Here is a 14,336-nt window from a genome sequence, read left to right as displayed (position 1 = left end):
TTTGTCACCATTAAAACACCACACGCCATACTAATTTCAGTAAATCAGGCTGTACTGTATTCCAGGTGGTCACAAACATTAGCGGCGACACAGCTCCTATCAGTTCTGCTCTCTGTCACTATGCCCAGCGTAGGAGGGTACGACTGCAGCTAGACACCCTCCATCTGGTTCCTCTACTGAATCCTCCAGTGGGCCCCTCTATCTCTTGCCCATAGCAGGAGCACTGCCCTTGGCCTGGAAAACCTGTGAAGCCCCTGGTCCCTGGACCACCACCATCTGCCCTTGGCCCTTCAGTAAATGTTGTTTTTTCCCCATTCTTTTCTTCCATCACAAGTCACAAGAGTACTTCCAGCTATCAGAACACATTTCCAGCTTTGGCCTCAGCTATCCACTACAAAAAACAAAAGGGGATACACAACAGTTTGTCACAAAAGAAAATACTCAATGGATAGAAGTTATATTAAAAAAATAATTTCAGGTTGTAAAGTTCCAAACGGCACCTTATGGAGCTGAGAAAGGTTTCTGTCTGAAACCTTGAGGTTCTATTGAAAGCACTTCTGCTACAAAAGTTGGCTATAACTTTAGTTTTTAGATTGTGTGCCTTGTATTAGCAGGCAGCAGAGCTAGTCTGTGAGACTTCAGTGAAACATCATCATCTGGAGACAGCTTGCAGGAGGATTAATACGTATTTCACCCGACTGACGAGATTGAGTGAAATTCTGTGTGCAGATTAGGTAGGTCAGAATACTTTCAAGAGGGCCATAGTCATTGCAATCAGGTGCTGCAGGTCTGCCGAAAGTTTGAAATAGTTCATATTATGCATATATTAAACTGAGCCCTGGAGCTCCATTGCAGAGACAACCAGAAAGCATGTCTCATAGAACTGTCCTCAAAGATGCGAAAATATATTTCTCAAGTTCCGCTCAAATTTCCAAATGACTACTGTTGTCCGCCAAACAACAGCTCTGGTCAAATTGGCACGCATTGAGTTCTAGACAGAAGGGGAGTCTTGCTTGAATACCTGCAAGTCATATATTTATCTGCAGCATACAGGCCAAAGAAATAAACAAGCCAGTGCTTAAAGGCCTCCCAGACACTGTTCCAGCACAGACACTTCCTCATGTTGACACTTGGCGTGTCTGTGCAATGATGAACTCATTGGCACCAACACACACTAGCTCTGACTAATTCTGTCAGTCTCCTTGTTTCGTCAAGAGTATCAGCTTGGTTCCTGTCTCAGAAACACAGCCGTTGGTTATAAATACATCTGTTTCTAATTGTGTGCGACGATACACGTTTAGACTTCAGATGATTATGTCCAAATCTAAGCTTTATGACTGAGAAATCAATTTGATCGCATATTCCTGTGTGCATAATTTAAACTGTCTTTGCCCATTACCGATGCCTAAAGCTACCATCCTGGGCTGCCGGCCAATTTATAAGCATAACTTGTATAAATCACTAGTGGAGTGAAGCAATCATGAAATTATACCATTGTATCTGTGCGGGTTTTTAATGCTTTTAAAAATGTATTAGGCCTGCCTATCTGAATCGGAACTTCTTCAAGTAACACTTTGCTTAAGGTTGCCTAAGCATTTGTAAAGTGCATTTCTCCAGGCCTAAATGGAAGGAGAAGAGGTTTCAGCAACCTTGGTTGTCTGGGTGTTGTGGTGGAGTCAGCAACACGAAGATATGCTGTGGAACTATTATATCAAACACACACGCACGCGCACACACACACACACACACACACACACACACACACACACACACACACACACACACACACACACACACACACACACACATACCTAGGTCAGACCACTCAACTCTCATCTGGACCTATCAGCAATGTTCACAACTGATACACCCTGTCTGTATCTTTGGCCACGGCACTATGCAAACAAAAAAATAGCCTAATAGTTTACGCTTGGAGGACGGCCTGAATACCAAGAAAATGTTTAACTGGAGCGATCCAAAATCCGAAGGGTGGGGGTGGGGATTCCCCCTGTGTAAACTTGAACGGTGCACTTGTCCGTCCGGTTTACAGATCGCGATTGGTCAAAAATCAATCGTTTTCCGAGTATGGCCACTTAGTTGGAGTGGGTGGAAGCAATGAGATCGCGTGCATTGTTTTAACCCTTGTGTTATCTTCGGGTCATTCTGACCCATCAGTCATTGTGACCCACCGTCGTATTGCGCCAACTTTACCACATACAAAAACAAAGTGAAGCATTTTCTTTTAACCGTTGGGCTGTCTCAGACCCCCCACATTGCGAAGGTTAAAAGAAAATTATTTTTATTTGTTTTTGTATTGGGTAAAATTGGGTAAACACAACGATGGTTCGTCATGAACCTTTGGGTCATGTGACCCGAAGGCAGCACAAGGGTTAAAAGTCGTTTGCATCCGAGACATATTTAGCTATTGCTAAAAACATTGTCGTTTCTTTTGCAAAGAAATGGAAAGGAAAATAAAAGGAGAAAAGGGTGGCGCGGAAAAAGCAAGAAAACAAAAAACAACGGGCACTCCTGCAAAATGCTGCAAAATGTAAAAACATTGAACAAATGTTTAGACTGGCAAAAGCCAAGCTAAGTGAGAGAGAGAGTCTGCAGCCCGAAGATGCGGCAGTAGCCTACCAGAGGCGTCAGGTGCAAGCAGCTGCATTGTCGACATTTAGAAAATTCAAATATCCAAACCATATAGTTTTCATTTTTCTAAAAACATTATACATTTTGTATTACTTTTAGCTAATATATAGGCTATATATTTTAAATGAAGGAAAATAAATGGCCAAGAGAAAAACGCACTCTTTTAAATATGCACAACATTTATTGGGGCTTTAAAAATTAAATGTGCTTTTCAAATGTAATTGTCTTATTTGTTCTGTTCTGTGCAGTGACACGGGGCAAGAGATGGAGGCTGTGGTGACAGGGTCCAGTGGCGAGAATTTGACAGGTGCAGCAATGCAACTGTACACAGTAGACTATATGTTAACAGGGTTATTATATGGAAATTAGTTTGTTGAATGATTTTCATTATTGACTATAGTTAGCTGATTATTGTTCTTTTACAACATTTAAAAGCAGATGCAGAAACAGAGAGAAGCAAGGAAAAAGAAATTAAGGGAGAATTGCCATATTCATTTTTAGATACTGTATTAGATCTAATTTTGTTAACAGTCTTCGATAGCACTGCATGATACTTTATTATTATATAGCCTATTTGTATTAAGCAAATGTACACAGGTCACCGGCCGGTCTGCGTTTCAAAGTACCGGGGTGTTTTTCGGTCCCAGTCCGACCCTGGTATTCACTAACATGATTTCTCCTCTGCCCTCTGCTCTCTCCTTTCCTCCACTTGACTTATCTCTCAACCTTCCCCTCCTCTCTTCTCCTCAATCTTTGTCTCCTTTCCTCCTCCCTCTCCTCCCCTCTTCTCTGCTCTCCTCACATCTCCTCTCCCTTTCCTGTTCCTCTCTTGTCTGCTGGTGTTATTGGGAGCGGCAGTTGGCTATACCACTGACACCCTTAATGTCTATTAGAGACTCGTAGACACCTAATCTCTATATATTTCCAACAAGAGGAGATAAATATTTAAATTAAACGACATCTCCTAGTGTTATCAACCACTCAGAACAGTCTATATGGCCTCTATTGACTGAAAGGAGCCTTTTTCTGGCCTTGAAGAGTGAATCACATGAAGACACTTGTGTGTCAGTTCTACGGTCTTAGCAGCTCACCAGGAAAGGGATATGTCTGCAATCAGGCTGACAGAGGAGGCCTGTGTGTTGGTGTGTAAATACGTTTGCGTGTGTGGTGAGAAAGATGTGCCGCTAACATGTTAGCGCTGTGCACTGGTGGATGAGCGGCATCATTACAGGTAACAGGTGTTAGGGTTCATCCGCCATTCCACTGCACTGTCGGGTTCATATGAGTCATCAAATACAGATACAGTATATTTGCTTGACCCACTGTTTGAGCGCGTCTCCATAGCAACCAGCTGGATTTCTATTAGATGAGGGACAGAGATGGAGGCATGCAGGCATGCAGTGCTAGACAGACAGACACATACGTACATACACACACTTTGTGCTCTGACATTTCCCAATTCCCTGAGAGTAAAGGACACCACTCTGGGGAGGCCTCGTCCACCCCTCCTCCTCTCTTCTCTTCCACCCCTCCTCCTCTTCTCTTCACCCCTCCTTTCCTCCTCTCCTCTTCCTACCGCACCTCTCCCTACCACACCTCTCCTCTCTGTATTGATTGACCCCGATGCGTTGTCTTCCTTGACATGGTGCCCCTTCCCTCCCTGATGACAGCCACCGTGGTAACACGAGAAATCAATTAACACTGCTTCGAGCACCAGCCGAGCACCAGGGCGAAGGGCGCAGGCCGGGAAAGATCTGAACCCATAACCTCACCGATGCAGTCTCTCTCAGCACTGCCCTGACCCAAAGACAAGAGAGACAACAGTCGGCTCTCAGAGAAGGAGAGTTTTTTCCCCGTTTGATCTCTCTTTGGATGAGAGAGGTGTAACCAGCGGAGGAATTGAACCGTGGTCACTCTCCTGCAAAACTATCAGACTGAGAGGAATGTGTTTGAGTCTGTGGGTGACAAGGCACAGCCTTGGGTAACTTAGTTACAAACCACCGCTACTACAGTTCAGCAGTCTGTCTTTCTGCTTGTTGTTTGCTTCTGCAAAGTCATTCCTTCCAGGGAAATCGAGTCGTTGAATTATCAAGGTGCTCTTGACTTGCACCATTCTGCATTATGGATATTTGGTTGAGAATCAACACATGCCAGACTGTTATTGTCATTCATTTTTATGTTAGAGCTCTATAAATTTAATTCTATAAATGTTATTAGCCTGAAATATCCTGCAGAGGGAAAACATCAATCAAGACCATGATTGTGAAATGCATTATATCCAGGTTGAGGTGACGGATGTAGGATTTTGCCATTTGGGTGAATTATACTTTTTTTCCTGGCTCTTTAGAAATGCTAGGTGCTGCTGTGAGTAGAGACTGGAGTGTTTATATGACGTATGACGTTTCCAAGTGTTAGATGGGCTGACGTGTTGGTGTAATGCAGACCAGTTGGGGAGACAGGCGTGAAGGTCCATTATACGAACAAGAATGTGTGTGTGTTGGTGTGTTTGTGTGTGTATCGTCTGTGTGTGTGTGTGTGACATTAAATGTATCTAGCCATGCCTGATAGAGCACTGTTCATGTACTGGAGAAATGGAAACGGGAGGGGGGGCAGTGAAGGCAGTACACGTTTCAGTTCGTTCATTAATAAGGAGTCTTGAATGCGAAGCATCTGCACTGTAGATGGCCTGCGTGTGTTCCTGTCTGCATGTGTGCCTTTGTTTGCCTGATGCGGTACAATACAGCGTTGTATTTGTAGCTGGGGGATTCAATTAGGCAGAATACACTATGGGATAAATTCATCCCAGTTCTCACCCATGGACCAGTAGATGCCTCCTTGGTCTATCGTTATACCCAATAGGCTGGAGAAACCCTGGCCATGTCCCGATCAGAACATTGGAATCCCTGGGGAGATAGCAGGTTCCTGGGGAGAAGGGAAATGTGTTTAATTTCAAAATACCAGGACCTAAACACAATACTTACCTTAAAAATTACCTCAGGGATATAGTGGGTTCCTGAATAAAACTTTTTTTTTTTTTTAAGATTTACGTCAAATTACAAGAAACAAATACATAACACTTTCCAGGCTACTTAACTTATACCCCCCCAACCCCTCCTCTTTTATTACTTTTTTACTCTCTTCTTCTTTCCTTAGGGTGTATCAACAAATTTTACCTGAGCCAGTGCAGGTAACACAACAGTGCATTGAGAAGTCCCCTAACCCAACCCTGGCCCCTTCAGAAACCCTGGTTCTGTCTGGATGAAGTGTCTCCTGCTTGTTAGCTTGTCTATTAGGATGCTAACGCATACCTGAAGGACTCTTGAGTCCTCCTCAACACTTTGTTTTTACAGCAGGTGGCTGAAGGTGAGAGAACAGCCCTCTGCCTGTCTGCCTGTTGTCTTGCCTACCTGTCTGTCTGTCCCAAGCAGAGTACAGCAGACAGGCTCCCAGACCGAGCTGGCTTTGGGACTTTTTCCACATAACTGACGAGTATGTTTCCAGCATTAGATGAGACAAATAAACAACTAAGCTGCCAGCAGAGAAATATTGATTTTCTGCTTATGATTCCACAGGTAGGAGTGAGTCTGGGACAAAATCAAAGGTGATGTGCTCCCCGAGAAGGATTTGATTCAGTCAACATCGTTTGCATTTAGACAAGTATCCCGTGTGGAATCCAAACCGAGAGATTTTGATTCTGAATCCAATTGTTATCTCCAAGTGGAATGTGATCATGTTTTGGACAATTGATTTATTTGGATTATTAGAACTTTGCCTATCTTTGCGCATCAACAGTCATCTCAACTTTATACTTCTAATAACGCATTATTGGGAGAGAAACTGAGGACTAAAAGCTGTTCAATGATCCTGGCAGTCTTGAAGTCCCTGTACCTGTTGGTCTGTAGTGTGGGCAACATAGGTTTGAATCCCACTGAACATGCAAGAATTGTAAATAACAAAGAAAATGCCCTGTTTCTGACCCTTCAGGGTAGAATATTAAGTTTCCTAACAAACAGTCTAAACAGCAGCGATGACAGCCTGTTCAGCCCCCCATGTGAAAGATGAGGAAGAAATGGAAGGTTCTGGGCTCCAGACCCGTCGTTCACCAATCAGAGAGTCCAATCACGCCAGTGTCATGAACTCATCATGGCTGGTCCCGTCTAATTTCCTAACAACAGCAACCGCCCCATCGCTTGACCAGCCTCCTCCTGCCGGGCCAGAATTCAATCAAACACCCTTGGAGAAATACTTACACCTCTCTCTGTTTACCTCCTGCCATCTTCCTCTCTTTCTAGCCCATTCTTGCCTTTACTCCTCCATCTCCACCCATCCACAACCTTGATACATAGGTCTATCTCTCGGGCCGTGAAAACGAACCACTCTCATAACTTGTGTGTTTCAGGAATTCTTTACACGGCTAATGGGGGAGGAGAAGGGAAGGAGGAGAGGAGGAGGGGATGACAGAGGGAGTCGATATTTCAGGAGGGATATTAATGCGTTGGAGTGGTGGCCAGACATAGAGGAACCATGCTGCTACTTAGTTTTTAATAATCTGTTCACCCAGGAGACAGCCAGTGGACGAAACAGCTGCATTGATACAGGGGAAGCGGATCCATATGTAATTCGGTTGAAACAGAGAGACACTCCGTCTTAGTCGGAGGTCAGTTCATTGTATGCAGGAAACATGCAACCTTGCTCTATTCATTGGATATTAGAATGTTGTGAAATTGGGGACAGTTGCGTCTGGCCAAGATTTATTTCATTCTTGTTTGAGATTGAAGGGTCAAGAAAAACATTCAATATTTCCCCCAAAAATGATATTCATGAGAAATGTTGAGAAACATGGCTTGATGTTTCTCTATAAATGTAAATGTTTCTCATTTGTTTGTTTGAATTGAAGACGTTTCCAATTTAAAACATTCTTATCCTCTAGATACTACATCCCTCCTCATCCACCCTCTTCCCCAAGGTAACAACATCCCTCTCCCCTCATCCCTCCTCATCCCCAAGGTAACCACATCCCTCTCCCCTAATCCCTCGCCATGGTCGAGGTAACCGTATTCTCCGTGTCTGTGTAGCGTACATAAGTGGGGCTGCAGGGGCAGGTGTCACCCCAGCAGGAAGCTGTGTTCAGGAGGAAGGTAACTGGCCAGCCTGCTGAGCAGGGGAAGGCTTTTCTTGTGACACCGCCGAGCGGGTCGCTTCCATAATCAGGAAGCACCAGTGGGGAGGCCTGGTGTCCATGTAAGGGGGGGGGGGGGGGTGCCCGCCCCAAACAGGGCCATTCATGAACTCTCAGGAGGACACAGGAAACAAAATGGATGAGTAGGGAGAGAGAGAGAGAGAGAGAGAGAGAGAGAGAGAGAGAGAGAGAGAGAGAGAGAGAGAGAGAGAGAGAGAGAGAGAGAGAGAGAGAGAGAGAGAGAGAGAGGGGAAGAAAGAGAGAGGTAGAAAGAAAGTGGGAATCGGAGAGAAAGAGAGAAAGATAGATAGTAATGGAGAAAGCAAAGACTGCTAGCCACAGGGACGAGGAGGCTTCACATGGCTACTGTAGCAGGTCGCAACAGAGCTCACAGTTTTGTGGCACAGAGGACATCATCCAGATCAGCTCCTGCTCTACCTCACACCTCCCAGCAATAGTGCACTTCAGCCCCATAGTACCACACAATTAGGAACCATTCGCAAACGCTAACATGGATGAACAAAAAATCCCCCTCACCCACACCACCCCTCACCTCACAGTAAGGGTTGAAGGTTGATCGTCTAAAACACACAAGCCGAACTCCCTAGCCTTCCTCTCCCCCTGCTCCTAGTCCCAGGACCTCGTCCCCTACCCCCCCCTTCCAGTCCCCTACCGCCAGTACCTCACCCCGAGCTCCATCCTCCCTACCTCCCCACCCTCAGTGGAACCACAACAGATAGGAGCAGCAGCTGTAGAGTGCTGCTTAGGCCTGTACTATGAAGGATGGCTGGGGTAGTGGAGCTAACTCGGACACTCAGAGAGCCGCCTGGCTTCATCACTCACACGGTAGCTACACACCACCTGTCACATTAGATGTGATTTATTCTTTCCCCTGCACCTGCAGCCATTTTTTTCCAGAACATACAGTACCACCTGTTCCTCAACGACCTATTCCTATCATCCTCTGTGTACCACAGCAACAGTAGACCAAGTATTCCCACATTTCTGTGTTGTCCAGTACGCAAACTAAAACATCAAAATGCGCACGCCTTTTCCTTGTAACATGGATGCGCCACAAGATGGCATTGTTTGTCACTTGATCAAGCCTAGCAGTACAGTAACGTGAATTACTTGTCCCAGCCACACACCTGAATAGGCCCACATTTTCTGAACAGCAACTAAAAGAAAGACGTACTGGGAGATAAGAACGCCGTAAAGAGACAGGTTTCTCACTTAAGACTCAAGAACAAATAAACAGTAGGCCTACATAAACCCTTGTGGTGGGCATCCCCCCCCCCCCCCCCCCCCCCGCGGTGCCGGTACGGTTGGTTTGAGAGGGAAACACCCTATGACGGAGAGGCCATGAATCCAGCTCAACGTCCACTGGCTTAAGAGATTGGAAAATGCTTTATAACCTTCGTGACAGCTGAAAGCGCAAGGAGCAGCCAGCCAGTCAGTCTGTCTGGTGACAAACTCACTAGTAAATCTGGTGCGAGGGCTCTGTCTAGAGTCACGTTCCACTACAGCGCTGATGAAGAGCTCCAGAGCTGGGCTAGGACAGCTTTAATGTAGACCGATTGTGTTAATCTATCGCCGATATCACAAGAGCTATTTCTAAACTTTTATTCTACATCTCTGTAATGTTCGTGGTGACCAGCGATGAGTTTCGACGGACCAACAATGGTTCTGTGTAACAACAAACAGAAGCCTAATCGTTATCATTATTTCCAAGAGCATGTAGCCTTGCAATTCTAATCTTCACAGATAGATAACCTGTACACCTAATGTGTCAATTCAAATAGAGATTTTTTCTCTCGTGTACAAACGGTGCAACAGTAGCCTATCTTGAAACTATACGCTCAAATCTAGGAGCGCTAGAAGACAACATTCAGGTTAGTTATCATACGGGACACCCTGCAGGTTACCATACCACCAACATGGGCACGCAATAGTTCCCCGAGTACACTGACCGCTGCCAACGCCTCTTGAACTGATCGGCGCTCCCCCATCCATTTTCACCGCTCACAGCGCATCCTCCGTCAGTAACCGTGATCGGAGGCGCAACCTCGCAACATAGGAGACGCGGTACATCGCTGTGTAGTTGTGAATGGGAGCGATGCGGGAGGGAGGGACCCGCGTAGCCAAAACTTCCCCGGACCCATGGAATATGAACATTGATGGCAGAAACTCTTGTATTTCAACGAGTGACAAACGTATCTTCTGCGGCTTAACGCGCCGTCCCATTGGGGAGAATTTTGCCCTATCATTGCAATATTTTACCAACAGGATCTTGGACTGTTGACGCGCGTGTCTTTTTTGGGGGCAACGAGACCGTTAACTTTACAGATGCGTATAGCATATTGGTAGAACTCGATGCAAAATTTTAAGACTATAGGATATCAACCGGTGGAATGAATCACATTGTGTGTCTTTACGCACGGAAGAGGTGGATGAAAAACAAACCTTCGACACTGTGCGGGTTGCTTTAGGATACGTGCGTGTCTTTTGGACATGTGGACATATAGCCTACACCCTTTCATACCGGACATATGGACACTACACCGGAAAGGTCTACCATATCATTTATGTAGCCTATATTGTCGGGATAAGTAGGTGTTGACACTTGATGACACTTCTTGATTCGTTCAAGGATTTAAACGTTGGGCACTACAGGCTTGGAAACTTTTATGTAGAGATTACGGGGAAATATATTTAAATCTACACAGTATGGATTAATAACTAAAATATGTAATTCTCCATGGGGATACATAAGATACCAAATTGTGCGTTGTCCAGGGGAATATCTAAAGGGCGTGGACAAACAAACAGGATTGACACAGAAAAGTGATTACACAGGATCTTATTTTTCAGATTCTCTGTGTTTAGGTCAGCCACCGATGTCTTGATCAGCTTGTCCAACTACAATATGTCGCCGCTGATTCTCTCGGATAATTATTGATGTGTGTCGCTTTGCATGAGTGCCACAGACTCCGCTTAGAATGCTGTGTTTACATTCCGCGCTCCTACGGTTCAGTCACACGGGGAGTTCCTGGTATACAGACCACAGGTGTCTGTCTTCGAAAGGTAAGCGGACTACTTGCACTGCCTTAATTATCTATGATAATGACACAAAGTATGTTTTTTTCCATAATTCTTAATCATGATTAATAATTACTTACTATCTGAGACCAGTAGGCTATCTAAAACGCAATTAACAATTCCTTCTAATTCTGTTTTACCAGTGACTTTAATTCCCATCATGCCTAGCTGTGGATAAGATTGACCTCTGTGTGGGCTGAGTGTGGACCCCCATCCCGTCCCACCCCTTCGCCCTCCCCTTGCCTCGTAGCCCGTCTCCCCCCCCCCTCCCACTGCCCCACACGTCCACATGCAGGCCAAGAAGAGGTACCTGCTGGTGTCTCTAGGGGCCTGTCTTCTCCTGCTAGCCTACCTGTGGGGACTACAGATCGGGGAGTTCCAGCAGCAATCCCAGCCCAGCCACCAGTTCTACCACCTCCACACACCCCAGCAGCTGCAGCCTGTCTACCCAGCCCCACAGCCCCACAGCCCCCCCGGCCAGCCCAGAGCCCCCCAGCGCTGGCCGAACTGGACCGGGCTCCAGCCCCTCCGGAGCTATCTGCTGGAGGACGAGCAAGGGGAGGACAGCCCCCTCCCTCTCCACCAGCACTCCTCCCCCCGCGAGCGCAGGGAGATCCGCAACAACATCTACAAGAGCCGGCGCTGTCGCATGGAGACATGCTTCGACCGCAGCCTCTGCCAGGCGGACTTCAAGGTCTACACCTACCCTCTCCTGAAGGGGGAGACCATCTCAGAAAGCTACCAGAAGATCCTTACCTCCATCCAGGAGTCACGCTTCCACACGGCCGACCCAGCCCAGGCTTGCCTCTTCGTCCTGGGGCTCGACACCCTGGACAGAGACCAGCTCTCTGGCCAGTACATCCAGAACCTCCGGGCCCGGATACAGAGCCTGCCCACGTGGAACGACGGGCGGAACCATCTGATTTTCAACCTGTACTCTGGCACCTGGCCTGACTACACAGAGGATCTGGGCCTGGATGTTGGTCAGGCCATGCTGGCCAAGGCCTCTGTGGACATGGATAACTTCAGGCCGGGGTTCGACATCTCCATTCCCCTGTTCTCCAAGGACCACCCTCTCAGGGGTGGGGTCAAGGGTCACCTGACCCTCACCCACCTCCCCCCGGACAGGAAGCACCTCCTGGTGTTCAAAGGCAAGCGCTACCTGACCGGCATCGGTTCGGAGACGAGAAACGCGCTCTACCACATCCACAACGGACAAGACATTGTGCTTCTGACCACCTGCAAGCACGGCAAGGACTGGGAGAAGCACAAGGACTCCAGGTGTGACCGAGACAACGAAGAATACTCAAAGTAAGACTTCTCTTCGCTGGTTGGTTAGGATCTAGAACATGATCTAGCTGAGTTAAGATCTAGAACCACATGATCTAGCTGGGTTAGGATCTGGTAGCACATGACCTAGGTGGGTTAGGATCTAGAACCACATAATCTAGCTTGGTTAGGATCTGGTAGCATATGACCTAGCTGGGTTAGGATCTAGAACCACATAATCTAGCTGGGTTAGGATTTGGTGGCACATGACCTAGCTGGGTTAGGGTCTAGAACCACATGACAATATTGAGCCCTGAAACCGTCAATACTCACCCATTGGAAATCACACATTAAGTGCAACACAGTGCAGTGTTACTGTCTCAATGGCAGAACAGCTTAGTCCTCAGTCTGAGGGCACTTCACTGCATCTGCTTCCGACATTCAAACATATCTAACGTATCTAACGTCTGGAAATCCTCGCTGTTTCTTTGTCGTGCGGCAAGCTTTATTTCCGCCGCGGAGCCATAGTGGGAGGCTGAGCCTTCTTCTATACACAGCATTAGAGCAGCATTCTTGTTTTCCGTTGTGAGAAACTCACTTGTTTACTGTGAGGGATTGTTGCGAGATCAGTTTGGGTTTTTGCTCTCAGTCCCTGTTGATGGAGGCAGATCCAGGTAATGAATGGATCAATGTGTGTGGAGGAAGCGGGGATGAAAGCAAAAGTGTTTGTTCCAGGCGTGTGTGTGTGTGTTCTGCTGTTAGGTTCCGCATGGGAATTGCCATGGGAGTTGAACCGACTGGCAGAGAGACACATTACGTTTCCCCCCTTTTGTACCTTTTGTCTGAGCAGAAACGCTTTGACTAAAGACGTCTGGAGCTAAAAGCACAGTTTGCTAAGCAGTGTGACTCTCAACACTGACAGACTGATAGAAGTGAGTGCGCTCAACGGGAGGGGCTATACACAGCTTTCTGAACAGGAGAGATGAGATGACTGCGTTCACCTTTAATATGATCCAGCCAAATGGAGCCTGTGAGCTCAGACGCCACGGGCGGATCTTTAAAAAGAACTCATACTTTTCCCCCTCTCGCTGTGTTGCTGTGGCAGCCGCCGAATATTTGACGTCTCTGATGTGTGTGTGTGCTTGTTTTCAGTGAATGAGCAACTGTGTGTTTCATGTCTATGCGTGTGTATGTGTATGTGTATGTGTGTGTGTGTGTGTGTGTGTGAGAGAGAGAGAGAGTTAGAGAGAGAGAGAGACGGAGAAAGTGACAAAGGGAGAGACAGGGAGAGAAAAAGTGTGTGTGTGTGTGTGTGTGCGTGAGAGACGGAGAATTACAGAGAATTAGAGTCTACGCGTCTGCCACTACCCCGGTCTGTAGAAAACTGTGACTCTTATCACCAACAACAACAACAGAGCACGTCTGTGTGAACCGCTCCGTTTGCTCCCTTTGTGGCGTTCACTCCAAAGTTACACTTCCCTAAGCCTCTAATCCCCACTGGAACCATAGGAGTGATGGGAGTAGACCTGCTCTGGTCTCAACCACCATGCCCTGGGAAGCATCCCAAGGCCTATTGTATCAGTCTCCACCTGTGTGTTTAGTCTGGCTGGGTGTGCCTGGCCCCTGCCTTTGTCAGCGGATAAACAAACTCCAACCAAGGGGCCCGTGTCAACTCGAGTGGTCCGTCTCATCACTGGTGTGCCCTGATGGATCTCACGTTGGAGAATCTAACCCAGGCGTCCCCAAGCCCAGACCATAGCTATTCCATGGTTGCTATGTCAACCTTACATGGTTTTGTTAGTGATTTAACACCGACATGGGGAGGAGAGAGGAGGGGTGAGGAGGGGAGCAGAGGGGAGAGGAGAGGAGAAGAGGGGAGAGGAGAGGAGGAGAATGAGGGAGGAGACAGGAGAAGAGGGGTTGCTATGTCAACCTCACATGGCTTTGTTAGTGCTTTAACACCGACATAGGGGGGTTGTTCTGCTCCACAGGTGGCTTGTTGTGGAACGACCCTTCCTCGAACCTTCCGGAAGGTTTCATAGGGGCGGTTTGGGTTGAGGTCCAAAACATACAATTCTGACAGCTTCTTTCCAGCTGGGAGATGGTGCCACAGTGCTGCAGATCAAGCTGATAGGATCAC

The 14,336-nt window shown here is 47.0% G+C and overlaps 1 protein-coding gene across 1 annotated transcript in view; it reads left to right on the top strand.

Moving 5' to 3' along the window:
- Positions 1 to 9,923: 9,923 nt before the first annotated feature.
- Positions 9,924 to 14,336, top strand: part of LOC134025059 (exostosin-1) — a 120,890-nt gene continuing 116,477 nt past the window's right edge. The window contains exons 1-2 of the mRNA XM_062467867.1: positions 9,924 to 10,912; positions 11,071 to 12,238. Coding sequence (XP_062323851.1) covers positions 11,217 to 12,238 — 1,022 coding nt within the window. The 5' untranslated portion in view covers positions 9,924 to 10,912; positions 11,071 to 11,216. The remainder of the gene's footprint in view (positions 10,913 to 11,070; positions 12,239 to 14,336) is intronic.

This window comes from Osmerus eperlanus, chromosome 8 (genome assembly GCF_963692335.1).
Source record: "Osmerus eperlanus chromosome 8, fOsmEpe2.1, whole genome shotgun sequence".
Taxonomy (NCBI): Eukaryota; Metazoa; Chordata; class Actinopteri; order Osmeriformes; family Osmeridae; genus Osmerus; species Osmerus eperlanus.
Note: the sequence above shows the minus strand (reverse complement) of the source record. Positions and strands in the feature narration are given on the sequence as shown.